Below are 27,322 nucleotides of genomic sequence, written 5' to 3'. Positions count from 1 at the left end.
TAACATTTTAAATTTAATATTAATACAGAAGGAGCACATGGTACATTCCTTTCCAGCAGCAGCTGATTCTGCTCCACCTTTGGGGAAAGAAGAAAGCGAAGGCTGGTTGGGGCAGCCTGATCCAGAAGTTCGTGTCCCTGGTAAGTTGGAGACTATTTGTGCACAAAACATGGGATGTTTATTTAGCAAAACAGCAACAACAGAAAAACATGCTTTGTTACAGTGGTAAAAACACACAGAGCTTCCAAGCTGCTTTTTATACCAACTCAGTTCTGAAACCATCAAATTGCAGTTTGCAGCAGGTTGGGCCTTGGTATCGTATAGAACAGGCATCGCTGGGGTGGTGCTGAGCAAGTCCAGCTACCAGGGGAGGGTAAAGTGCACAAGAAAAATAAGTGCATTAAACGAACCATTTACGATTGTGAGTAATTCCCGTTACACATAGGACTTGCTTAAAATGGAACCCTTGCTGGCTGTTTGCTCACACAACAGGTTTCAAGAGCACAGAATCGGTAGCACAGATCTTAGAAAGACCTTTACTGAACACATTTTCGTATTTTTGTGGGTTTTTTCCTCCAGTTATCTCCCACACCAAAAGCCAAGCGTGCTGCTGTGGGTTTGGCGTTGATTGGGTTGTTTAGTAAAGTGTAAGGCAAACATTTAGTGGCGCAGTGATTTGTTCAGGTTTCTACTGATTTGAACCCCTGTTTCTAAAAACGATGAGCAGAGTAGGGGTTTAGAGTGGTATAGGGATGCTGTTTTTCTCCCCGATCGTGACAGTTTATGTATAACGAAGCTTTATGGTTTTACAGGCTGTCAGGAGCCATATTTTCTATTTTTTTTCCCTGCTCACAGGTTAAGGCCATTGTTAGCAACACATAAGAGCCAAACCACGATGCAATCATCTAAGTGCTATTAATTTATGAGCACATTCACCATATGAAAAAACTAAACCCACCTGATTGGGAGGTTCCCAAATGCATTAAACACATAAAAGTTAGTTGCTTAATCACTGAAATCTTTGGGCATTATATTTAACAGCAGGAGATGCTTTAAAATGCACACTGTACAATTCCCCCCCAGCTGATGCTGAAGGCTAAACCCAATTTCTTACATTTGCATATAAGTTATTCTACAATTTTCCTTTCACAGTGAAACCACTTTTCCATTTATACACTCCTGAGAAAGGATATAAAACTTGGGGTTAGTTGCCAGATTATCCCCAACCCAATGCAGTACCTTAAAGCAATATTTTTTTTTTTATTAAAAGAAGACAATTGTCAAAACCAAGACTTTTATATGCTATGTAGGACATCTCTGCTTTCATAACTGATAAGCAATAAAACTAACCATGTAATCATATACTGTTTGCAAAACTATTTACTGTTTTGCAATTATTTAACATAGTACAAAATGCAGGCTGTAACCCACTGCCTGCACTTCAAAACATGGTATTTGTCGGGGTGCACAATATGCATGCACAAGAACGCATTTCTGTGCATTCTCTCCGTGTGCACAGTAAAAGTTCATGCAGCTTCTTTTCAGTTTCCAAAGGCCACAGGATTGGAGGCAAAAGGCCCAGCAGTTCATTTACACCCAGCTATTTTTATTCACTTCTGCTAATAAAACACGCGTCCTGAAAAACGGGATTCCTGGCTATCTGCAGTTGTGAAAAAGAGTGGGTATTTTCCTACAGGATTATTCATCTGAAAACATCCATACGGTTGCCAAGTCCAAGTCTCCCCTCAGGCCATGGCCGTTCCAAGGCTGTTCTCGGAGGTAAGATACACCTAGAACTTCAGGTAGTGCATCATGGACGTGATGCAGGGGGGAGAAAGATGACACACTGGAAAATAAATTCAGTAATAGGAAAGAGAAAAAAAAAAAAAAAATCCAGACATTCAACTTGGTCTCCTTAGGACACAGGTTTGTGCTTGTTCACTTTGTAAAGCTTTTAAAGCAGCGACAGCACCGGCAGCCGCTTCCAGCTGGGGCGCAGGCTGGGGGAACAGGGTTATCACAAGGGATCAGACTCTGCAGAGAGCAAGTTATGAGCCTGTTACATTATTATTGCTTTTTTTTTTTTTTCCCCCCTTTTCTTTTTTGACAGCCCCATCTTGCCTTTGCTTTGCCAACAGCACTATTTAAAACCATCACCTGAGGTACCCGGAGGCTGTGGTCACGGGTGGGCATCATCCCCTCTGCTCAGATCAGGTATGTGTGCTCGAGCCCTTTTCTTACCTTACATTGCCCACGAGATACTTCTCTGGCATCTTTGCAAACACACCTGAGCACCTGCAGCTGCAGCAGGAGGGTGAGCAGCCCAGGAAGAGCCAACAGCCACTACCCCATCCACTGATCCATCCCCCAAAGCCTCATTGAAAACTTGGAAGAGTCCAAGAGCTCATGGCAGTACTGAAACGAAAAAATTTTTTTGTCAAGAGCTCAATAGTAGTGCTGAAACTTAAGAACTAGAGTTTTGCCAAGGAGCACGGACTAGATAAATAAGGCAAGGGAATATGGAAGCCAGGAGACCATTAGAGAAAAAGCAACAGTGACACTTTGAATCACTCGCTCGCTCTCAAGTGAAAAATGAGGGCGTGCTTCACGGAACAGAGCAGTTCTCGGCACCCTGGGCTTTAGACACATTAGTCCTTCAAGCATCATTCTCAGCTCGCTCTCTAGTGCTGTTCTGTCCTACAGTGCATCCCAAAGATATTAGGTTTTCCAAGAAGAACAAAGTAACCACATTTTGTACACGATTAGAATCAGTCTCCATTGTCTTTAAAACGTTTTGTGACCTGTCCTTCTATAGACTTGATCCCCAAAAAAAGAAGTTTTCCATATAAAGTATCTTAAAGTTGAAAATGTACAGCTCCTATATATGCAATTTGTATAACCAGATTTTACTGTATATATAGTTGCATGTTTGCTAGTCAGTGTAGACAGAAATAGCTGTAAAGCAACTAAAACAACAGTATTTAATTGCAAACAGGAGCCAACTGACTTCAAAGTATAATATTTTACATCAACACAGGTTTTGCAGCTTTTCGTTTTCATTAGGTACTTGGTAGACAGTAAAACTCTGATCTACATTTACTTATAGTTTCATCTTTCTAGGCAGAGATTTCAAATATCCCTAAGTAATCCTGAACTGAAGAGTCAGATGTATAACAGATTCCCAGGTAGTAGCTTAACGTACTGTAGGAAAGTCAGTTTTGTTTTACCAAGGACTAGAATCCACTTCAGTGACATTCCCTGAGGCAACCCACTGGTTTATTGTTTTGTCCTCCAATCATTTGTATATAGTTGCTGTTCTGTTCCCAACTGCTTTGTTTCTTCAAAAATAGACACTTAGAAAAAGACATCTGGTAACTTTCATTGCTAATTTTATATTTCAGCAATTATGCCTCCCCTTAATACCCTCTTCTCCTTCTCTTTTGTCCCCTCCAAAAAATCACAAGTCAACAGGAAATCTGTGTGCTTGATTTCCAGAAGGTAGGAATTCAGATCTTTAAATGGACGTTCATTTTTAAAGATGGAAATGTGTGAACTGAGAAGAATGTAGCAGACAGAACAGAATTAATATGCAACGAGCAGCCTAAAATTAATCTTACTAAAACTGAAGTTCTCTCTCTTCAAGAGAGAATCAATGATGCTAAAAAGATCAAGGCGGGGGGGGGTGGAGAGTAGAGAAACAAGAGAATTGTCATCCTTGGTCCACAGAAATGCACTGAGAAAGAACACTTTACATTCTCAATGGACTAAGGAGGTTTCTCCTGATTTAATTCCACCTTTAACATTTCAAAAAAGTCTGTGTATAATCAATGCACTTAAAGCTTTAAGTTTAGTAACTTCACTTAGACTTTGTTTATAAAACAAACACACACAAGCACACTTCCTCGAGTGCAAAAATGCTTAAATACTTCAATTACAGAACTCCACATGTAGTTTTTGCAACAGTGATTCTTTTGCTCTCACGGTCAACTTCTTCCTTGTCATCGCATCCATTGCCAGCAACGGTTGCATTAAAACCAAAAAAATGCAGCAAATGCAACAGTCAATAACTCTATACCATTTCTTCAGTTTTCCAGAGGACACTGTTCATTTGTACAAGCTCATCGTTGGACTCTGATACATGCACATGTAAGCATCACACAGCAGTCTTCGTGCACAGCCTTGGATCTTTCTGGAATCCAGTGAATGTAATTCTTCTAGAGACATCTTCAGGTATTCACCAACTTCTGGACAAGGGGTAACTTGTGGAATGTTAAAGCCGTTCTGACCTCCTATTAACCACGAGGAAAGAAAGAGAAAGATTAGAATAGCATCGACATACATTTGCTCTTTAAAATGTACTTTAATGAGGACAGCATCACCTGTTCTTGAAGGTGCCTTTGAACAAAACCTAAACATGTGCTACTGCAGGGTAAACGTACACAAAAAGTGTGCTATTCAAGAAAAATCACAGTTGGTGTCAGAGTATCTTGTAGTGTTTGCTAACAAACACACACCCACACAAACACCACCTAAAAAGCCCACTAGAACTACAACTCTGGGCTTTCATTAACACCAATAATTCTGTACGACTTCGGGAGAGTCACCTGAACACGTACTCCACCTCAAACACCACGGAATTTGTTAGTAACTTCACAACAGCTGATGAATTATAAACCATGAGTGTCTGTACCTGATTTGCAAGACTAAGGCAGAGTTTGCTCTTGGCCACTTTCCGTGTAAAAATAAGCAAATTCAAACAACATGGGCACGTCCAGGCCAATGTTACCTGGCAGCCATTTGTAGTTTATTACACTAGCTGAAGAAAAATATTTGTGATTCAAAACCCCCTAAGATCAGCAGGAGATATATGCAGTGAGTATTTAATGGGACAGACATTCCTGAAATAAAGTGGTTCTTCACAGACTTGAGCCGTACAATTTCAGGCACTTTGAAACACAGTTCGATTGCCTCTCGTTGTTACAAGACTTGAATCCTGTAGCAATTTCATTTTCAACAGGAGGCAAGACTGTAACAGTGTCATTTGGCAGGTGTAAGAGCCAGGGGTTCAAGAATTCTTCATGCAACAACTGTTACTATGAGTCTGATGCTGCATCTGTTATTCCTGGTTTTCTCAGGCACCAAAATTGAGCAGAGGGTCCTTATTTAAACACTATTTAATGCAGCAGTATCCAAGAGAACATTTGTTTTACTGACCTTTGTATTATTACAGGGTAACAGTTTTTGTTTGTAAGGTTTGACTATTTCCTCTATGCTAAAGACGCCTACACCAAGTCATTTAAGCAAAAGCAATAAAAATACTTGCATACTATTGGATAATTGTGTGCATCCCCCGAAATATAGACTGAAAGAACACATTTCTGCAGTTGATTATATAAAATGAATTCTCTGCCAAATTTGCAAAGTATTAAAAAAAATGTATATAAGGAGTCCCACTAGAAAACTTCTGTGATTACTTCTGTATCATCTACTTACTAAGGTATCCAATTTAGGTGAAATTCAGGTTATGCACATCAGTGGCTACTATGAAATCCATGCACTGAGGTAAGGCTGGGTCAAGGTTAGTGTCCCAGCATCAAGTGCATCAAGTTAAATTACATTAATTTCCCCAAAACACTAAGAAATAGGCATCAAAATTTAAAATATTTATACACATCAAAAAGTTCCGAGAACGTTATTAAGAATAAATAGAAGACGCACCATCCCGATCTGCCATGCTGTCAAAGAAAAGCCAGGCGGAGTCATCCCTCCCGTATTTCACAAAAGCTACATAGTGGCTCGTTTCTATGCAGAGAACGGCAAACAACTCCATCTTCTGGTACGGGATGCAGCCGTGCCGCCAGTCCCAGTCCGGCAGATCCTTCGGGAGTGACAACGGATTGAATTTATGGCTCTGTCTCTTGGGATGAAGATGAACCTACAATTGAAGCAATATTTCAGAAAAGAAAACACACCCCATCAGATTGTTTCAGTGGCAGACAAAGCTAAAAAGAACAGTACTGCTGAACTGAAGATTAATGGCATTAGAGAAGGAACTGCAATAACAGTAGCAGACTAAATGCTGCTCCTATTTTTTCCCCACCAGTACAGTTCAATATTACCCAGAAAATTCAAATCTAAGGTTGGAAGGGAAGACAGATAAAATGCAACGATTTTTCTACTATGCTTAGACTTGAAAACAAGCCGTGACTACGACAGCTTCATGCAAGGTACCAAACAGCTCTCAAAGTAAGCTGTTCTACATCACGAATTTATCAATTCAAACAAAGTAGCATGTACGTAAAAATCAGGATTTAAAGCGGGTGAAAAGAAACAGATTCCAAGCTGCCTGCGATTACTACTTCTCCAGTATTCAGTCCTGGTGTAGAGTAACTTACTTGCGTATTGCACGTTTTGCAGAACTGCTTGATCTTCCCAGCAGAAATATCAGTATCTTCGTAACATTCTCTGCACTCGTACATGGCGAGTCCTCCACAGATCCGGCACTGCCTGGGGGCTGCGTTGGGAAAGAAGGGATTACTCTCCAATTTGGGGAGGCTTTTTTGTTTTATTAAGATGAGGGATATGAAAGGGAGGGAGGATTACTACTTCAAATGGAGAAAAACACTACATTAAAAAAGCTGAAACCAGACTGCCAATCAAAGCAGATTGTACCACTGTGTTTGACTTCTTCCCTTTGACATAATGTAAAGTAAGAGAAAAAGGGTTAGAGTGCTAAGTTGCAAAAGAAAAAATAATAAAAATTGTTTTATCAACTGCATGAACAAGTAAAACCAGGCTTGCATATCAAGTTAGTTCTCTCTCATCGTATTGGTAGAGCTATCTTACACTGATAGCTAGCAAAAACTGATGGCCACGACAGTTTCAGAGAATATTTTTGTAATAAATATTAGCAGTTTTATTAATTCTTAAAATTAAAATCAGGTGTGTTTTCTTAGGTAATGCAATGAAAAAAAATCAGTGGCTGGCAAATGTCAGCAATTTAGGTCACAAGAAAAGTGATAGATCTATAGTTTAAAAATGCACATCCCCACACGCTGCAGGTTTCCCTGCTGATCTCAGGCTCTCTTCTAGTTTGATAAACTAATGGCAAAAAGCTTTGAAACAAGCAGCATAAACTGGTGAAGACTAATGAAACATAGTCAGCGTTGTAAATACCTGTTAACCAATCTCGGTGCTACACTCTGCTTTTAAGATTTCCTACCTGTCATATTAATAATTGTTTTGCTGCTAATAATTTTAATAACATTGTCTTGAAATAAGAAGTTTAGTTGTATAGATATTCAAGAATTGAATTAAGTAAACATAATCAAGCAAGTTATTCTGAATCACAGTTCTTTATATGAGAGGAAAAAAGTATTCTAGCCAGTAAATTTTCCTTTCTCCTCAGCCTGAGCATCTCAAACTACCTTGTTAAATATTCTAAAAAACAAACAACAAAAAAACCATAAACACAGACCTACCAGGAATACTTACTTTTAGTCACTCTCAACAACTCTTTTATTAGACAACACAATGTTCCATACTTACTATCTTCAAGTAAGTCCGTTATATTTAATTCCAAGGATGGAAAAATTTTGTTGAACATTTTGAAGTCTTTTCCGAACCGAGGCATCTGGATAATCAGGCAGGAGGGTGCCTGGGTAAAATGCCAGAATATAGTGTAATGAGCTAGAGACAAAGAATTATCTAAATTTAAAGACATACTTCTAATGCTATAACACATTCAAGTTATATAAACTTGCAGCCCCTTGACTTCAGAATGAACAAGACGGTAAGCAAACCACCATTAAGACTTTGAGAGAAACTACAGCTAAAAAAAAAAAAAAAGGGAAGTGGCACCTAAATCATTGTCAAATGTGTAAGTCCCAGTCATGCTGAAGTGTGATATAAACATACTGGACTAGACACTCCCACCTGAGGGAGGGAGGGATGGAAGGAGGAAAAGGTGTGGGGAAAGATGGGGGGCAGAAGAAAAGGGAGGGGCGGGGGGGACGCAGCCGGAAGGATGGCGGGCAAGAAGAAGGACGAGAAGGATGGGGGGGCAAGAAGAAGGACAGGGCAGGAGGTGGCAAGAAGAAGGATGAGAAGGACGGGGCGGGGGGTGGGGGGGGCAAGAAGAAGGACTAGAGGGATGGGGCGGGGGGGCAAGAAGAAGGACGAGAAGGATGGGGCAGGGAGGGCAAGAAGAAGGAGGGGGCGGGGGGGGGGCGCCAAGAAGAATGGGGGGGGAAGGGGGGGGCGCCAAGAAGAAGGAGGGGGTGGGGGGGGGCCAAGAAGAAGGGGGGGGCGCAAGAAGAAGGGGGGGGGAGGGGGCCAAGAAGAAAGGGGGGGGAGGGGGGGCGCCAAGAAGAAAGAGGGGGGGGGGGGGGCGGGCAGAGCTGTCACCAACCTCTGCAAACTTCAAGTTGCTGTTGATGAATGACCACTCTAGTAACTGCTGAATTGTTGGGACTCCAACCTTCTCATTTTTGTCCATAAAAATTTGATAGAAGTAACAGTCTTGTACTTTCTGGCCTGCTGATCTAAAAATAGATTAAAAAAAAGATTCAGAAGCTCTACTATGGCAAGGAAAATAACATCTACCAGAAAACAGTCTATACAACATCCTATCTGCATTGAAATACATAGTGCTTTACAAAAAAATAAATCCAGCAACAACGAAATACTTTAGATGACAGGCAATCAAGTGTGGACTGATTTTAGGACAAACTTATTGAAGAAACTAAAGCAGTATAAAGTTTCAGAGTATGTTTTAAAAACATACCTTTGCATATGTTGCAAGCGGAACAAGAGGCTTTTCCTTTCCTCCTCTCAGCTGTGACTTCTGCCACAGCAGCACACCTGTTAACTACCAAAAACTACACACACATTCTCACCTGAAAAGCTATTCTAATTATAACAATACTGTTATAGTATTGTACCTCAGCTGTTTCACCAGAGTAATGTATTAGCCAGAGGAGTTTCTCTGCACCTTGTCTTTCATAGAATTGAAGAGAGCTGGTAACAGCTGTGAAGGTCTTAAATGGGAAGCTGTTCTCTGAACACTTTTCTGTATAGACCCAATAAATGCTTTAAAGTTACTAGTAGTTGTGTTTTGGTTTGGTTGGTTTTGTTTGTTTTTTAAACTTAACACTAGATTACAAACACAGACCTTTGCAGCCTTTGCAACAAGAGACCAGTGGGGCAAAACCCACCTACCAGAAAGGTAGGAAATTGTGTCAAATTAGTCAATATCACTTTATTATACAGAATTTTACTAGAAATATGAATCAGGAGTGAAAGGTGGCCTCAGGTCTATCTCGATTTGAAAGGCAGCAGATACGTTCTGCTCATCAGCCTCTACAAACAGATGAGCTCAACAAAGAAAAAAGATTCACCTGATTTTCAACAGTGGCTCGACTCTTAGAATATGGTGAAATAAAATATTCAAAAATTCTTCTGGATCTGAGGAGGAGAAAAAAAAAAAGTCTTGTTAGTATGCAAAACCAGATACATTATTCAAGACTGATTTTAATTTAAAGTTTTCCAAATTTTAACAGGAAAAAAGTAAGAGTCATTTTTACAGCTTTATTGACATAGTAATATGATGACAAACTATGAACATTTTCATGACACAAACCTCTATTTACTCTTTTCGTATTAAATGGCCCTAAAAAAAGAGAAGCTCAACATGGTAACAAAGCTTTCCAATCAAGACCAAAAAGATGCTCTGTATTTCACAGGACAACTTCTCCAGAAGAAATAAAAGCTTTCAAAAGAAACCAGTGAAACTGCAGAGAAGCGGTGAGGAGTGGTGACAGTAACGCTTCCAGAAACCCCACACAATAGTACAAAGTTCATCTAAACTAGAGACAGAGCTCTCTAATCAAGAATGCAGCCACCGCTCGCTTCCCAGAAGTCTTTTCTCCCCCAATACTGAGACTTTTCTGATATATTTCTCTTCCTGCCACTAACTGCAATAAATACTGGGTTTCAGCATTTAGCATTTACAAAGAAAGTAGTGTTCTCCCAAACAAAACCAAACCAGCTACATAATACAATGCTAATTAATCTTTATATGCAGCAGAAGATCAAAAGGTTGGGAATTGATTTTTTCCAACATGACTTACACACTTTCTTTCTTAAAATACTACGTAACCATGGTGACGGTGAAATGTAGCGGAGAGATTATTCGTCAGGGACCAAGGTGACATTCTGAGAGAGGACAAAGATCCCAGTCTTATCACAGTCCCAATTTCTGAAGAGGAGCCTTAGATCTCCCCCAGCTGCTAGAAGGGAGTTGCACAGGAAGGCAACAAAAGAAATCCCATCAGCGACGGACGGTTACGGCAGACACTGGTCAGCTTGGGCTCCTTACAGACCCAAGGAAGCAGAAAATACCTTTTTACAACCCAGTGGTCACTCAAATCTCTGGTAGAGGTGTTACTGCTACAGAGAAATATTTGTGTGTTTAGTATAATTACACAGCAAGGTGTTTCAGTTCCTTCATATTACAATTCTTGCAAATCTCAAACAACGGAAAACCTCCCCAGTTACCTTTTTCCTCTGAAGTGAATCCTGATGCAGCCTCAACCTTTTCAAGTATTTTCCTCAGTTTCATTATTTTTGTAGCACATACATATCCATATCTAAGATAAATGGGTTTAATAAGTGATTAGCTATGTTGTGATCAAGTCAGAGAAGCAGAAAAAGACTCTTAAATGCTGAAATACAGGCTCTCATATACTCCTTAAACTGTGTACAGTATTTCTTCAAAACTATGTATTGGCTCCTCATATTCAACCTGACTTCCAGTTTTTTTAATGCAGTATGAACTTAGTGCAGAGCTCCACGTTCTTGCATAACTTTTAAGAGTTCTTTTTAAACATAAACTTACCATTATAACCATTTTCTGATTTGTCAGTCAATTACATTTGATTTAGTTTTACTCTAGTTTGCACTGCTTAACAAATCATTTTCAGAATAGCAGATAAATGCTATGTGGGAGTTGTTAATAACAAAAATTTCAATATTTGAGAAAAAGACACAGAACTGTATTGCTGAAGTTTTGAGCATTCAGTCTGTTCCTCTAAAACTTTACGAAAAGTGCCAAGGAAGTTTTAAGCCAAATATGTCTCTTGTCAAGAACAGCAGCATAAAAAACACGCAAATACAAATGCTGTGAAGAAACCTAACTTGTGTTCATCTTTGGTTTTGCATCCATACCTATACGCATTTTACAATAGCTTTATGCTGATCGCATTTCCAAATACAGACTAGTGAAAATACTTCATCACCAAACAATATTTCCAGTTAGCACTGATTGAATTTACTTAAAGAACAAGTTAAAAATACTCATTAAAAAAAATGAACAGACTGGCAGCAGCAGCTAGCCAAACTTTTCAGAGAGGAATGCATAAACAGCAGGATCTAGTATAAAATTTATATTAGACCAGCAACCAGTTCATGTCTTTACTTACATTCTGAGAGGATTCACAATCTCTGTCCGCAACAGCTCCTGAGTCTCACTATAATACTCTACATCATTCTTTTCTTTAGGTCTGAGTAACACAGTGTCCAAAACAGAGCTAAAAGAAAACAGGCTACAAAATAAAAAAGAAAAGGTTGGTTTGATTCTGGAAGATACAACCATTTAGATGCCTGAGCAACGTACGACAAACCAAGCAAAGCCACAGAAAGAATTAAAGAACTAAACAAACACAAGAAGAGGTAATTATGCATAAAGGACACCACAGCTGTACTAAATGGTAAAGTCCACTCTAACCCAGATCCTTTCTGCAGCAGAGTACAAAACCAGTTGCCCAGGCAGGATTCTGCAAATAAGTTTTAAGAGATATTTCCCTCCCTCCACCCCCCACCTGTGTACTCTTTAATCCTTCAGCATTTACAGTCAAAAAGAGTACAGATACGTGAGGGTCAGAACGATTTGGGCACACTTAGCACTTCACGAGACACAGCGAAAGCTGCAGAACTTGTTCAAATTGCGAGAGCAGCGCGAGGTGTCGGATCGCGGCGCGGGCTGTGAGCGGCGCAGCAATACGGACAGACGGACGTTACAACGCACACCACATGTGCTGTGTTTCTAGCGTGGGATGGCACTATACAAACTATGAACTTACCAGAATAAGGTGGAGTCTAAGTAACAGGAGTTGTAGTGCCCCTGGATACCTTTCTTCTTTCCAATCATCGTCTCTAGACCTTCTTTTTCCATTTTTGGAGGAGTGTTTTCTTCTACCACTTCACTTAAGTAACCTCCAAAGGCTGAAAGTTTTTTTTTAAAAGACACTTTAAAGCCTCAAATTTTATCCCCCTTGAGAGTCTCCTATTAAACTTTTACAGCTAAGTTGCTGCCTTAGCGTAAGCATTCCTTCTCTGGACTGAAATAGCATTTTACTATAGCCCAGACTCACCGTCTTCCAGAGAGTGACCAAGGCCTTACACTGCACTGACAATGCACATTAGAGTGCTCCAGGAAGCCTGCGGCACTGAATTAATTATAGTTCTCACTATAAATGCCACTATCTTACAAGTATCCAACAGTTTTTCCTTTGCTGTTCTCCCAGGCAACACAACATGACCCAAGAAATCTAAAATATTTGAAGTTGAAAAAAAAAAAAAAGGTAAATAAAAGAGTTTTTCACCACTAACTTCCACCATAAAAACACATGCTTTTCTATGTTAATATTTAGAAAAAATAAATTTTATATTACAGAAAAAAACCCTGTCTTGATTTCTGATAATGCAATCACATGTTGCTGGAGCTGCAAATACCATTTTCAGCAAGATTGCTTTACCACTTCTAAAGTAAAAAAAATGTACAGCATAACAAAAAAACCCCTTAATTTTATGAAATGTCTTTAAATATATAAACATTTTCTTGGTTTAAATCATCAAAAAGTAATACATAGAAGCTTATTGTTCCATACAGACTGATCTTCTATTCGTTAATCTCACTTAAGTAATACTCGTACAGATTTTCAAGCGTTCGATACAAAGAACGTATTGCAGAAATAAATGAAATCAAACCCCAGGTCAGTTCCCAGCTGATAAATAAGTAAGAAGCAGAAGCTCAGTACCTAGAGAGTTGCAGCGTTCAATCTGGTTGGAAACGGGCTGTAACGAGGCAAACCTGGAATCTGGCCTGCAGCTTTTGAGTTTAACAAAAAGAGCTTTCTTCGGAGCACAAGTGAAGTATCGAGTTCCTTTAAACGTTCCGTCCGTACAACCCGCACATTCATCTTCCTGAAAATTCAAGTGAGAACTCACTATTTTTCTTATTTCTAGAATTCTGCAGTAAGACGTTTGGTAAAATATCTACTTATAAAAGTCACCCTTCAGGTACTCTGAAGCTTGACGTACAACGTTCCTGCATTTTAGTATTCAAAGCTTCAGCTGACATGTTAACTGGATTTATTGAGGAAATTAAGAGTCGCACTTTTTTTCTTCATGCTTAAGCTTTCACTCCATCCAAAATAAAACAAAAATTGCATCAGCAGCAGCCTGAGGGAGGCAAGAATTAAACCTAGGCAACATTAGGAACTCAACTAAGCAATTAGTCACTCCAGATTCCTTCTGTAATTAGAAAGAGCACACCTGCACTACCCAGCACCTTTTAAAACTCAATTAAAATCACTAAGCATTGCGTAGTGTGGATAGTTCCAGTGCAACTGTGGCTTGCACAGGACAAATGAGCAGAGCACACAGAGTGTACAGAGACAACACAAACTAGGTATGAAAAATAACAATTTCTTGTTTATCTCTGAAAACACAATTTAAGGTATATAGTCTGCTTACTAACAGTTCCTGGGGTTTAATGCAGAATTGCAAGGCGGGCAAGTCCAAGAATCCAGTTTAACGCAAGGCACCCCAAGGTGCAGCCTCAGAAGGCCTGTGGCAAACTACAGTTTGAGCTTCACCCACAAAATCCACGAGCATCACGACTTCTTCCAACAGCTGAAATTCCGGCCACATTCTCACCTACTTTAGCTGCAGATGTTTGTTGTTTTACATAATTGCACACCGTTTTATCTGAAATTTTATTGAACATTATCCCAAAGTAAATAACGCTACCTCCTTAATTGCGTACACATTAATTTAACTGATAACAAATCACAGCCTTGGCAGCAGCTGCCACAGAGTAAGTGTCAGTACGTAATATCAATTCACGTTTGCAGCAACTGTGAGTTTACAGAGGGCCCACATGAACACATAAAGCGCATGGCTGTCAAATCCACAGTATCACTACCATCAGTTATCAAAACCACTGTTGTGACTCTGACACTGCCTGTTTGCTGGTATGCAAAAAAACAACCAAAAACCTGATATTCAAGAAAGACTCTTAACAGCCAAGGCATTTTATGCAAATCTGCATTTTGAAGAACCTTTAAATATCAAGACAATTAAATTACACAGTATTCCCTGAAAATAAAACACAGTTTCAGAACAAATATGAGACCTTGGTACTTATTTTTAAAATGTTCTTTAAGCTTCAATGATTGTTTGCTGCTACCCTTAGCTACAGTCATGCTGAATAAAGCTATAGCTAAATGGAAAGCTAAATGTATTCACAAGGTGTTAATGTCTACATCTTCTTATTAGCAGTTTCTCAGAGAATGCGAAAATAACTACAAATAGTCCTGTGCCAGAAACTGATTTCTTGACCAACAACGTTGCTTCAGCACGCAACGAACTGGTTCATTCTACAGTCGGCTTTTTTCAATTAAAATCTTGGTTACGTAAGCAAAGGGCATTCCTTTAAAGTAAGTAAGCGACCCGCCCAACAAATTCAATTACCCACCGTGGCACAAAGGCATCTCAGAGCCTGCTAACAGCAGCAACAACGTAAGAATTTAGCTAGAAGGAGATGACATGGCAACCTGCGCGGACACGTTCCTCCAAGCTGCTTTTGCAAACTATATGGGCACCAACTCTCAGACACAAAACTAGTGACATGTAACTAATATTAATACAGACTACAACTTATATTTACCAGTTCCAGTCCAGCTAATACTTCATTTACTCCAGGTGGCTGGCCAATCCAGCGGATCACTCCATAGAAAGGAGGATTTTCTTTAACTTCAGCCAAGGAACCTGCTTCAAGACCATGGGAGTTCCCGACTGGGCCTGGGGCTGAAGGGCTCTCCTGGTTAGCCGTAGGATTTACATCACCGATGACTGACTGAACGGATAAAGAGAGAGGACTATGTGCCATAGTACCATTAGTACTTGACGCTTTCGTCAAGCTAAAAGGGAGGGAGTGAAATCTGTTTTCTGTAGACACAGAGTTCGTTAAAGGTGGCTGCAGCGGTGGTGAAGAATGCCCAAATCCAGGAGATGAATCAGTAAGTGATTTTGCAGGGTCTTCAGCAACTGTTAAAATAAAACCCAAGATGTTAGTAAACATTAGGGGTTTTTTCCCCACCTTACAAAAGGAAAGACTCAGCTATCAAACCAATGAAGTGTATCTGCAACCACACCTGATTTAATGGGGTCCAGTGTAGGAAGCACTAACAGCTGGGGACACGTAGGAAGAAGTTTGTCACTTGGCAACACTGGAGACAGAACTGGCTGAGGAGACCCTGCTGTAGCGCTACCACGACCAGCAGAAACCAACAGCACAGAGAAAGGAGATGTTCGCCAGAAACTACAGGAAGGTTTAGATTGAAAACTTTTTTTTTTCCCCTCACCCCACATCAGAATTTTGCTTTGAATACAAGCAAACAGCCCAAGGATTATGACTGTGATGGGCAAAACTGGAAAGAACTCATTGGTCAGCATGAGTGAGGCATCTGGTTCACAGCTTATACAGAATGAGTGACTGCTTGCAGACATGATTTGCAAATGGAAATGTATTTATCTCTCTGCTTCTATCATAATATACTTTGGTTCTAACCTATCAGGTTAAATAAAAGGATTTAGATGTCATGACTAATGCAGTGCCTGATAAACACAATCACAACAGCACAAGTGTTCTGTATCTTCTCTCACATCTCTACATGGTCTCTAATACGCGATTTGTATTCACAGAAAAAAGCCTCCTCATCACCTCTTCTTCCAACACTGTTTTATTAACTGAAGTTAATGCCCCAAAAATTTATTTTAAGAACTAGTTAATCCCTTATTCCATAGGCCTTTCCAGATAGGTTATTTACCTTGTTAATTTTAAATATTATAATAAACTAATTTTTAAAGAGACTTCCAAGCTGTTGGAACAACATCTGTTAGGCAAGCAAGAACGTTTTTAACCCATTTTCTTTTACTGTTCATGGAATTCAGGTGCTATTACTGCTACAGGTTTCCATTGTAACTTAACATTATTAGTTTAGTATTTATCCCTTCAGTCACTTAAGCCAGCCAGCCACACTTCAGAAAAGTTAACTGGGGAAAAAAAGGAGCTGGAAGCAAATCAAGATACACTGATCCTTTGGGTATGTGCACCCAAACTTGTAAGAATTCGGAGAGAGATTTTACAGAAATAACTCCAAAAAATACTAAAAAAAACAGGTACGCTTAGTCAGATTTTTTTCCCCCTTACTTCCAGACTGATTAGCTGGCATGGCAGAACATTATAGTTCCCTTAGATCTGCAACATCAGCTACGAAAACACAGGCAAAATAAAATTATATACTTGGCTACAAGGAATATCTTCGTATCTTCCTTCCAAGTCTCAGTTTTTATTTTGCCTGCAAGACATTCGTATTCCCACAGAGCTGCACACACGTTGCCAAGAACGTAATCTCCTACATGCAGGGTAAAACAATAGGTCTGTCAATTAAGGCAAAGGATATTTTCATCGGGGTTCCAAGATGCTTTTTATGATATAGTACATCTTCCACTAAGACAACGCATTCCAACTGTTTTAAATTTAAACTCATACTTGTTTTATTTGAAGAACATCAGTACTCTGTAGTTTTGCTTTGCTTTTCAAATAAAGTGCATGCCTCCATGAAAGACCATCGTCTCTCTTTACCTTCATCAATATACCATGGGGGTTTTGTTTTCATTTGAGGCTGAGAGTCAACTGACGAGCCATTTAACGTGTAGAAGACTTCAGATCTGTTTCTGTTTCCAGGTTCAGAGGTAGATCCTGGAAAACAACACATTTTACTGGAAGAGAGTAATCTCTATCAACAAAAGCTTAGCTACACTATTGTTTCATAGCATTCATGTGTTACTATACTTTGAAGAAGACATAAGTGCCTTTCCACAAAGCCGCAAACTTTCCCATCAAAGTTCACACAGTTCTGAGCTTGCAACAAGGTGGTGGATTATCCCAAAGCAACTTAGTCCTCCAAGCTGAAATTTCAACCCACCAACCTGAAAAGAAGGCAGAAAATACCCCTCAAGTGCAAATTTTTCATTACTGTAAATTATGGATATAAGAAACCACCTGAGATAGAGTGTAAAGGTGGTATTTTTGGTTTTTTAAAGGAAAAAAAAAATCAGAGTAGGCAAATAAATTACAGATCAAATTCCATACAGCTACAACTTGTGCTGATGTACGACTGCAGTTACTTCAGTGCAGACTGTCTCTGCCAGCATCCAGTGCCAGGCAGAATGAAGGCTTACAGAATATCCTGATATCCTGTCATTAGGATGCTACGATCCAAAATAGCCACTAGTAAACTCAAAAGACTCTGAGTTGTGAATCCTTCCTTAACAACAACAACAACAAAAAAATTTCCCCTTCCAGGTTTTGTTCTCTGGAAGGATTTTCAGAGCTGGCAAAACACAGCGTCAAAAGAAGTTTATATTTCAATTCTGGTTTTGAATCAGAGCAAAATTAGCATATTCATTATTATGCAGATCTGCTCTTGGGCTAAAAAATTTGGAAGTCTCTAGTCTTGCAGAAGGAAGAAACCAAACAAAATTATTTAAAAAATAATAATAAACCAAAACCAAGCCACAAACAAACAAACAAAAAACCCCACACACACACTTTCAGAAAAATGGAATGCAGACCGAACTAGCTATACTAGGCAACTAGGTAACATGCTCTTGAATTTTTGCTTAACTTCTGTTTTTCATGAAAGTGAAGGGGTTTTGAGCAGTATTAAGATGTCTACCATCTTTATTATGACTAAATAAATTCATATTCATACTCTACTTCAGAGAAATTTACCTTGATACGTAACTGAGATAATAGATGCTGTGATAGAAAATGCAAGGCAACGCTTTTTCCCAAGCAACAGAAATGTGTAATCTTACAGAGGTAAAGAAAAACCCCTCCCGACATGTACCTGTGGCCTTTGGCTTACTGTGATTGAACAGGCTTTTGTCAGCGCCGCCTCTCGAGGTGTAGGCAAGCTTGGGAGGTCTCCTGTCCTGTGACACAGCCTCTAAGACATGGCATATGAAGAGAATATTAGCTTCCCTTTCTGTGCTTTTCTATGTCACAGAGAAGTTCAAACCTAACTGAACCAAGGTCTAGCATTGTCAGTTTTAAAACTGAGCGGAGTCAAACCTTGTTTGGCACATAACCAACATTTTATGTCTAGAGGATTTGCTTCTATCACATCAGCAATTATTAGGTTGGTGCAAAAGGAACTGCGGTTTTTGCATTGTTTAAATTTGCTGTTTGATATTGGAATACATTCTTAAATGTGGTGATGTTATACATCGTTTCAGTGCGCTTTATGTTTTTTTGCTACTGACTTCTAAATGTTGTTTCCTACCAGCACATCTACAACAAATCCTCTCTTCTCAAAAATGGAGAAGTCCCCATGAATTCTCCACAGAAGAGAGCAGAATTCATGCAAAAACATGCATCTCAACTAGAACTAAACCAACAAGTAAGAGATGAAGATAAGTTGGCCAAACTGGAGGCTGCACACTCATTAGTACCTGTCTGCAGACAGAGCACAAACACCAATTTTACAAACTTCTTTCTTTCTCCAGAAATCAGGAGACTGTAGTGGTGACGAGTTAACACTATACAGTGAATTACTACATATATGAATTTTTACAGTCTTGCTGCGAATTTTCAAGTATATACTCACAGAACACATACATACTGCTACCAATACATTTCAAGCACAGAAAGAACAGCTTTCTGGTCCATGACACTACAGACGCTCACATATTCATAAATACAGTACAATTGTATAGTACTGTAAATACTACAAAATTGGCATGAATTCTGTTCAATATTAAACCTTTTATACTAGTGAGACTGTCACCAAAAGAGGAGGAAACTGAAGGAAAGTATAACACAGAAGGTTAAACCAATTCAAGCAAATTTAGGATATTAATTCTGTAGTATTGCTTCAATCACATAACTGTGCCTAGGTTGAGATGCTCTCAAAGTCTGCCTTCTGGTTAAGAAAGCAGAGCATACCTGGAATAACATCATTGATATGCAAAAGGAGTGTACTTTCAACACTTGCAAAACTGCACAGCTGGATTCCATTGTATCTTCCATCCCAGTTTCCAATAGGATTATCCTACAAATAGAAAGACATGTTACATGTATCCCAAGAGAAGATTTAACATCATACAGAATACAGACATATGTCTTTAGGAAAGTAAAAAGTAGGAATATGAAAGGTTTGACAACATCTACTTCTTCCTGTAACAAACTTTGCCTTTAGCACAGTCAAACATTACTCTTTAAAAACAAACACAAACTTACAAACTGTTCTTTTGTGAAATATCTCCTATTTTAACATGCATTCCTCTACTAAAATCCATGATCTATAAACAAGTTACAACAGTTGCAGTGCATTGTTAAGCAACAGCTGGTGCAATCAAGAAAATGGAAGCACCTGGTCTACAAAACCAGAACACCCTTTAACTACTGAAAATTTGAAAGCTGTTCATTTAAAAAAAAATTCAAGTTGCTAGAAATAATCTTTAATTACAAGCTTCACATTTTCTTGAAAGATCAACTTCTGTACTTAAAACTCAGTACTTTTAAGGTAGAATAAAGTCAAACAAACCAACGCTACATTAAAAAACTTCTAAAAATAGCTAACAAAGACATACAGTCTACTTTTTTAAAAGGCAGAACAAAGCCAGTCTCACAAAAAAAAAAAACAAAACCAAAACCAAAACACCATGAAAACAAAAAAACCACTCAGCTCTATTACTTCCAGACTGACATCTAACATTGCAAGTAGCTCAGTGGAGGCTCCTCAAGGTAACCAGAGTATTTCTCCTGAACTGTTGTTTCACATCAAATAGGATTCTGTTTACCTGATGCCAAAATACAATGATCACCAAGGGGCATCTTTGAACGCAAATGTTTATTTCCCATTTTAGGTCAGCCTCCGCTGAAGTAGCTTGTGGATAATGTTTCTTCTTCTATATTGCATGTCATTTACTCGCTAACACACATGCAAAAGTTATTAAAGTCAGATTATTTTCTTACCATGTCCACGCCAACAACGTATCCTAAACTTTCGTTTCCTGGTAAGACATCACAGAATATAACTGTCCCATACTCTATACTCTCTCCTATCTTCAGAGAAACCCTGGAGTTGATCTCCAGAGGAGGAAGTTCTACCTGCATTGCGTCAACTGGAGCTGCATAGTCACTTTCCAGTTCATTGTCATCATCTTCCACCAGCTCCAGTTTGTCCAAAGCAACAAAAACCCCACAATCCTCATCACATCTGAAAAGCTGCTTGCCTTGGTACTGTCCATCTGTAAAGCCCTGACCGCGACCTTCTTCCTAAGTGTGGGAGGAAGGAGAAAAGGGGAAAAACAACAAAAAAAACCAAGCAGTATATTTTGTGCAAAAGCAGACTCCTGCAACAGCAGTAACATAATCCAGTTTTTGGAGAAATTACAGTAAGAATTTGCCTGATGAAATATCATTATATTGGGAGTATTCTGTTGCCAGAACTCGTGGCAAATATACACACTGTCTATCTTGGGGAAGTAAACAGTAAGACATCATTAGATTAGAGAGTAGCTGCAGGCAGAAGCCTTTTTACTCAGAGAAGCACATTTTCTTCAGGTGCAAATCTTGCTTCCATCATCACATTTTTGCCAGATCAAGACAGGACTACTTCACACTAGACATAATGCTAAGTATTCAAAAATTCCACCTACATGCCAAATAAAGGGAGCTGACTTTCATCAGCACACTTGGGCCTGATATTCCCTCAGGTTCTTAGTGGGAATTGCAAAGAATCTGGGAAAAGTTTAAAGAGGAGTTTGAAAAAATAGATTTTCAATGCAAGAGTGGCACTCTCCTGAATCTAGTCCTTCAAAAGCTTATGGTTGACATTAATTCTGCAGAAATATCTCACTAGGAGCACACAACGGCAACATTCTCTATCTTAGCTAGTTGCCATTTGACTTTTAGGGCTCTACAAAACCAGCAGCCCTAAAATCCACGCCTGCATTTAAAGATTGTGTCCCGTCACATGCTGGCAAAAACAAAGTACTCAATAGAAATCTGAGAGTAAGACACTTGCCATGATGGAGATGTAAGTAATTAAGTTTTTTTAGGCTGGAAGAGTCAGAGTATGTTCAAGTCTTTCCGCCAGCCCACGCACCTCATCAAGCTTCACTTAACATGTAGAATACAAGGCTGTTGTGATACGGTGTGTTCACAGGCAATTAAAAACAATACTTATGAAAAGACCAAAGGCTATTGAATTTTTAGGGATAATGAACCTTCCAGAAAAAAATTATTACGACTGCCTCTTTACAGATTTTTAGCTCATCTTATGTATATGATGCTCCCTGTCAGCAAGAGACTTACCAGCAACTCTACTCCAAAGTATATCCCCGATAGGGACCTTTCTTGCAATAAGGGTCCTCTGAAGCGAACAACTCCAGGAAATTTATCATCTCCTGATCTCAGCTGTACTCGAACAGGCGAGCCAATATCTATTTGGATGCCTTTAGTTAACCTGCTTTTGCTTTTAAACAGACTGTATCTTTCCTCACAGTTAGTAATGGCCAAAAGCAACTCAGCTAGTTTTTCATTTATTTCTATAACATCCTTCTCATCCACAAACAGGATCGCGTGAGGTTGTTCCAGAATCTTTAATCCGATCGGCAGTTTCTTGCCTTTACAAGGAATATTTCTGGAGTGTCCCACAGAAGAACGGTCTTGAAAGAACTGCCCAATGCTACCTTTGGGGACTTTCAAGAGCTTCTGAGTCTGCTTGTCTATGACACTGCATTCTTGGAGAAGCAAGTAAAAGATCCGCTCTTCCCAATAGGATGAACTTGCTTTTTCTTGACTCCATAAGCCCGAATTCATTGTGATTAAAACTTTAAAAGCTGCACAGAAGTCTTCAAGAAAAATAAGTTGTTGATTTATGTGCACTGATCTTGACAAGTTCTACTGGGTCCACCCTTTGTGAAACAATGCAGGATTCATTTTGCAAAGAACCAAATCCAGAACAGAAAGCCTAGGGGGAAAAAAAAAAAAAAAAAAAGGCAAAATGAAATTGGGGAACTACAACTGGTCTCAAGTAAAACAACAGAAAATCATTTCAACCTGACCAGCCCCACTCCTCCTGCAGAATAAAAATAGTTCAGCAAAACCTGAGACAGTGAACACAGCCTCTTGATCGCACACATACCCATTTCTACTTGGTATTGCTGTGTATTTCCTTTCCTTCTCTAGTTCCTGGAAACATGGGCCTACGGAAAAAGTGTGATTAAATGCAGGAAACACGTATAAGTGAAAGGAAATAGAAATCTTAATCGAGAATAAATATCCTGCTCAAGTTTACAAACAATATTTCATGGAAGCTTTCCGCTACACATCTTTTCCTGTGCTTAGTGACTACTTATTTCTGACAAAGCGTACTGCCTCTGTCATCCCGCACGGCATTTTGATTTAGTGAAGCAGAAAATCATGCCAATGTAATAGAGCAACAGAAAATGGAAACTTTAGGAATTTATAACAGTCATTTCTTTAAATAACAGAAATGGACAGTTCCAGTAAACAATGTACGAAAAAAGAATTGCACCAGCTTTGCAACATGCAATTCTGAAGAAAAACCCGGAGGCTTTCCTTTTTAGCATTTTAAAAGATAATTCACTTCAACAACATAGGAAATATATCACTTTCAGTTAATAAAAAACCCTGGAAGAAAACTCCTTAGTTAAACATCATTCTAGAAATTATAGTTCATGATCAATAAACTAAACAATTTGAAAATACTTTATTGCACATTGTAGCAGACATACAAGTAAAATACATACACACATATATATGTCTACACACTGGATACATGAAGAAAGATTTGCAATAACGTAGCAGGATTTGTTCTTCTAGAGATGACAGAAAAGGGCAGCACAGAAGTTAAGAATATACAGTCATGTAAAATTAGTAATCTGGGATGCCACAGGTGGTTTGCATTCAGCTAAAGGAGAATCTCATGACTACTTATGGATTTAACTTAAGTAAATCAAAAGCAAATACTGTTTGTCCTTGTGCCTCCTCTTGCTGCCCTGTTTCTCCAGATATTTTCTTTGATGGCATTCAAATGTCACAAAATCTCTTGCTATTTCTCCTCCTCAGTTTGATCCCAGCTTCAGAGCCATCAGAAACCAACAGAATCTAGTAGTATCGCAATTATTTTTTTTGTCATCTGTTGTTAAACAAAAAGAGTATTTAACAAAACTCACTCCCCCATAGAAAAGTAAGAACGACCATGGAGGACTTTAAATTTATGAAAAGCAGCATCTTTCGGTCGCTGGGAATTCACACGTTTGTGTGGGACGGGCTGCACCTCCCGGTGAGGTTCTCATTTAAGAGAGAAACTCCGGTAGACTGTCAATCTATTTGCAAGTTAAATAAATATTTTTCTTCATTTTTATTTGATACACACCAATGGGCTTTAATGTTTGCTGATGTTTAACAGAAAAAGTTTGACAGGGATTGAAACAGTAATGCTTTACATGGAAACAGATGACAAACACAACAGGATCTTCCTCTGGCAAGGAAATGCACTTAAATGACCTTTGGTTTTTATAAGTCTACTCAGATATTAAAATAGAGTTCCATCCAAGCTCTGTCTAGTTCTGTCCCACTTACTTTTTCCAGATATTGTCTTGTTCCATTTTACGCTCTCAGTTTTCAAGACTGATGCACTTAACTTCCTTTTTGCGAGTCATTCCACAAAGTTAATGAACCCCCAATTGATTGCAAACAGGTATCTCTGACATTACAGGGATCAAGACCTTTCCTATTTCACTTTTACAAATAAGTTATTTTTATTTTAATAGGTCTGTATGGAAACAACATATGAACAGAGAAGTCTGTCCAAGAGCTTAAAAAAAAAGTAATTTTAAATTTTTATTAAAACATTATTTCTCATGTATTTTTTTAATAAGTATACCCTGTATGCAAGTCCATTGCCTCAATATTATATAATCTTTACATGTTTATTAGTAAAGAATTCAGTGTGAAAACACGCTAACAGCCACCATTAGGTTATGTAATGATAACTTTATATGGTGCACGGTCAGTCTTCCAAAGTTGTAGCCATGCACAAAGATGTTACTAAGCCACTGAACACAGTACCAAAAGGTTTTCCATTCTGAAAAAGTACATTATCACTATATGAAATGCCTTCTTTTTAACGTATCTACCACCACTGCCCCCTGCCAAAAACCATATATAACTCTAAAAACCAAATCCCCTGCTTTTAGAATAATAAAAATGATAAATTAGTATTTTAACAGCACAGAAAAGCTTGCTTAAAAGGATGTTAAGTTCTGGCAATGTATCAGAAATATATGTACATAAACCACTGATTTTCAGCTTTTTAGCAATTTTCCATGGAACCAATTATTCTGCAAGTAAGGTGTATTTGCAACAAACAGCACGTGCTTATCCGACTAAGACCAGAACAAACTATTAGACCTCAGTATGAATTAACTCGTGAATCAAACAAGTCACCATCACACCGCACAATGCAACTATAAAACTTTGTGCGTACTTGACCATCACCACAGACATTTCAGTGTCAGGGCCTGTTCAACTGCATCTTCCACTCCACAAACTACCTGGATTATTTTCATGCGCAAAGGATTTTGTGAAGCCACAGGCAAAACACAGTTATTACTGGTCACTGTTGTCACTACAGAGACATCTCGTCAGAAAAAGTTTGCTCTGAAATATGAGACCTTTGTTTCTACCCTGCAGCAGCCTTAGATGAACTCTCAGAGATGTGTGAGTCAGCTCTCAGGTTTCAGCACAAACACATCTGTAGCTCTGATTCACAGTATAAAACGAAGAGTCTAAAACAAGTCGTACCGTTTCTTATGGAACTTTCACTTCAAATACCAAGTTTTAAGCAGCTGAGATGCAAAGTTATGTTGCCCAGCAGTCTGAAAATCATTTTCAAGGGAAGGTTAAGGAAGTAAATTTAGTTGCAGCTCAATGTACGCAGAATTATATGACTGTAATACAAGCCACGAGTGGAAAAAATAGAAATTGTTTCTTCAAAATAGCAGTTGAAATCTTGTCTGATACAAATAAGTTCATACTCATGATTTCTCAAAAGGAAATGCAGCTGAAAAACCCCAGTAAATTTTGTTAGCTGCTATAAACTTGATGCAAATATTCTACATCACGGGAAGAACAAAACTCATTATCAACAATCAGAATGCTCCGGCATTACTAGATCGGGCAAGAATACACCAATACACCATCATCGCTGTTCTGCAGACAACCCTCCTGTCAACACAAGCCCTCTCGATAAACTGAAATGCAGATATTCAGATTTTGAAATGAGAGCCAAATTATATTTAAAATTGTTCAGTGACAGAGTGTTTAATGACAAGATCGATATACCTGGCAAGGTAAGATATGTATAATGTATAATGTACCTGCAAGGCACAAGGCTCGATGCAAGACTCAGTTTTGGGGAATAATTATTTCTCTCCCGCTCCAGATTTGAGATTTTTCGGGCAGTTATGAGCAGGATGGGGAAAGAAAGCCCCGAAACACGGAGCAACGGGCCGCCCGGGGCTGAACGCCGAACTATCGGAGAAGCACAGCGGGCGCAGGCCGCGCAGCCGGGCCCGGAGCCACCGCCGCCCCCGACCCACCGCGGCCTGGCCCGCAGCGCCCGGCCCGGAGCCCGCGGGAACGGCCGGAGGGCGGCTCGGGCCAGGCCGCGCAGCCGCCTCGCCCCACCTGACGGCGCCGCGCAACGTCCCGCGGCAGCGCCCGGCCCCCGCGGGCCCTCACTCACCTCCTCATCCCCAGCCCCGGGCCTCGGCGCCCCGCCCGCCCCTGGGGCCTCCCCGGCGCCGGCTCACGGCCCCGCAGCGCCCGGCGCAGCGGCCCAGCCCGCTCCGCGCTCCCCCATCGCCGTCACCACAGCCCAGCGCTCCGGCCGGCGCAACGCTCCCTGCTGCCCCGGCAGGCCCGCCCTCTCACTCCTCGGGCTCGCGTACAGCCAATCACAGTGCGCCGGCGCCACCGCTTCGTAGCGCTATTGGCCAAGAGCGCCGCCAGGTGACGAGGTGATTCGGGGGTTTCCACGCCATCAAGGTTGTATGAGCCGCAGAGGAGGGGGCGGGGAGGTCAAGAAAAAGCGGTTGGCGAAGCGCCCCCCCCCCTTGAGGGCGCTGATTGGCCATCCAGAGCGCAAGGGCGGGACGTCGGAACTACGGCGGCGCTGATTGGGTGGCGCCTGCGTGCGCCCCCATTGGCGGAAGCAGGGCCAGCGGGACCCCAATACCCAGTTTTGAGGTGTTTTTACTCTAGAGAAATGGAAGTAACGCTGCTGAATATTTGATTTAATAAAAGCCAAATGTAGCTCTCTTATAACCGACCTACTCTGGGATGTGACTGTCGTCCGAACGCGGTTCTGCTTCATCCGATCAGCATCGGCGTGTTCTATAGATAGTGAGCTCTTAAATTGTGAATAAAAGCAGAATTCGGGAATAGAACAAAGTTTCTCGACGGAGCGGTTGTGTTTAAAGGTTCTGTTCGTGCATTCAGCATTTCCAGAAGACAACATTTACTGTTAGAGAAGATTTTTTTTTTTTTTTAATCATGTATTGCTAAAACTAAAAATTTCATTTTTAAAACACTTCTGACGTTTCGTACTGCTAGAAATGGGCTTCCTACCAAGAAGCATCTTTGGAAAAAAATAGCACATGATCCTGTACTTAAGGGGGTTGCAATAATGTTGACATGCAAATAAACCCTTTCCTAGTTTCTCAGCATCGTTTCTATTCCTTTAATACGTGTTTTTGTGTGGTTTGGTAAGGTGCAGTTCGCCATGAGCTAAAGCAAAGGCCTCGCTCGAGAGATGGGACACGTGGCACGGGGCCCCGCGAGGTGGGGGTCAGAAACCAGCAGGGATTTGTT

At 39.9% G+C, this 27,322-nt stretch overlaps 1 protein-coding gene across 4 annotated transcripts; it reads right to left on the bottom strand.

Annotated features, from left to right (window-relative positions):
• Window positions 1-26,346, bottom strand: CYLD (CYLD lysine 63 deubiquitinase). Of its 4 annotated transcripts, none has more exons than XM_065640697.1 (17): window positions 26,196-26,346; window positions 21,734-22,391; window positions 20,390-20,692; window positions 19,358-19,463; window positions 18,261-18,359; window positions 16,991-17,107; window positions 15,011-15,390; window positions 13,098-13,263; window positions 12,141-12,282; window positions 11,481-11,603; window positions 10,558-10,649; window positions 9,399-9,465; window positions 8,411-8,543; window positions 7,549-7,657; window positions 6,396-6,514; window positions 5,719-5,935; window positions 1-4,289 (listed from the first exon to the last, which is right to left on the bottom strand). In XM_065640697.1, exons 2-17 carry the CDS (start codon window positions 22,238-22,240, stop codon window positions 4,105-4,107), a joined length of 2,865 nt encoding a protein of 954 aa, XP_065496769.1. In that variant the 5' UTR covers window positions 22,241-22,391; window positions 26,196-26,346; the 3' UTR covers window positions 1-4,104. The 4 variants fall into 4 exon arrangements, with proteins under 4 accessions (XP_065496769.1, XP_065496772.1, XP_065496773.1 ...); XM_065640700.1 differs by having other exon boundaries at window positions 18,279-18,359; XM_065640701.1 differs by having other exon boundaries at window positions 20,525-20,692.
• Between the last annotated feature and the right edge of the window lie 976 nt (window positions 26,347-27,322).

Source organism: Caloenas nicobarica, chromosome 9, assembly GCF_036013445.1.
Source record: "Caloenas nicobarica isolate bCalNic1 chromosome 9, bCalNic1.hap1, whole genome shotgun sequence".
Taxonomy (NCBI): Eukaryota; Metazoa; Chordata; class Aves; order Columbiformes; family Columbidae; genus Caloenas; species Caloenas nicobarica.
Note: the sequence above shows the minus strand (reverse complement) of the source record. Positions and strands in the feature narration are given on the sequence as shown.

Coding starts and splice junctions, on each gene's coding strand:
- CYLD (XM_065640697.1), bottom strand. CDS start 22,240: ATGAATTCGGGCTTATGGAGTCAAGAAAAAGCAAGTTCATCCTATTGG. Junction 8,544..9,398: donor GAGCCACTGTTGAAAATCAG/GTGAATCTTTTT, acceptor ATCTATTTTTAG/ATCAGCAGGCCAGAAAGTAC. Junction 4,290..5,718: donor CAGCATGGCAGATCGGGATG/GTGCGTCTTCTA, acceptor CGTGGTTAATAG/GAGGTCAGAACGGCTTTAAC.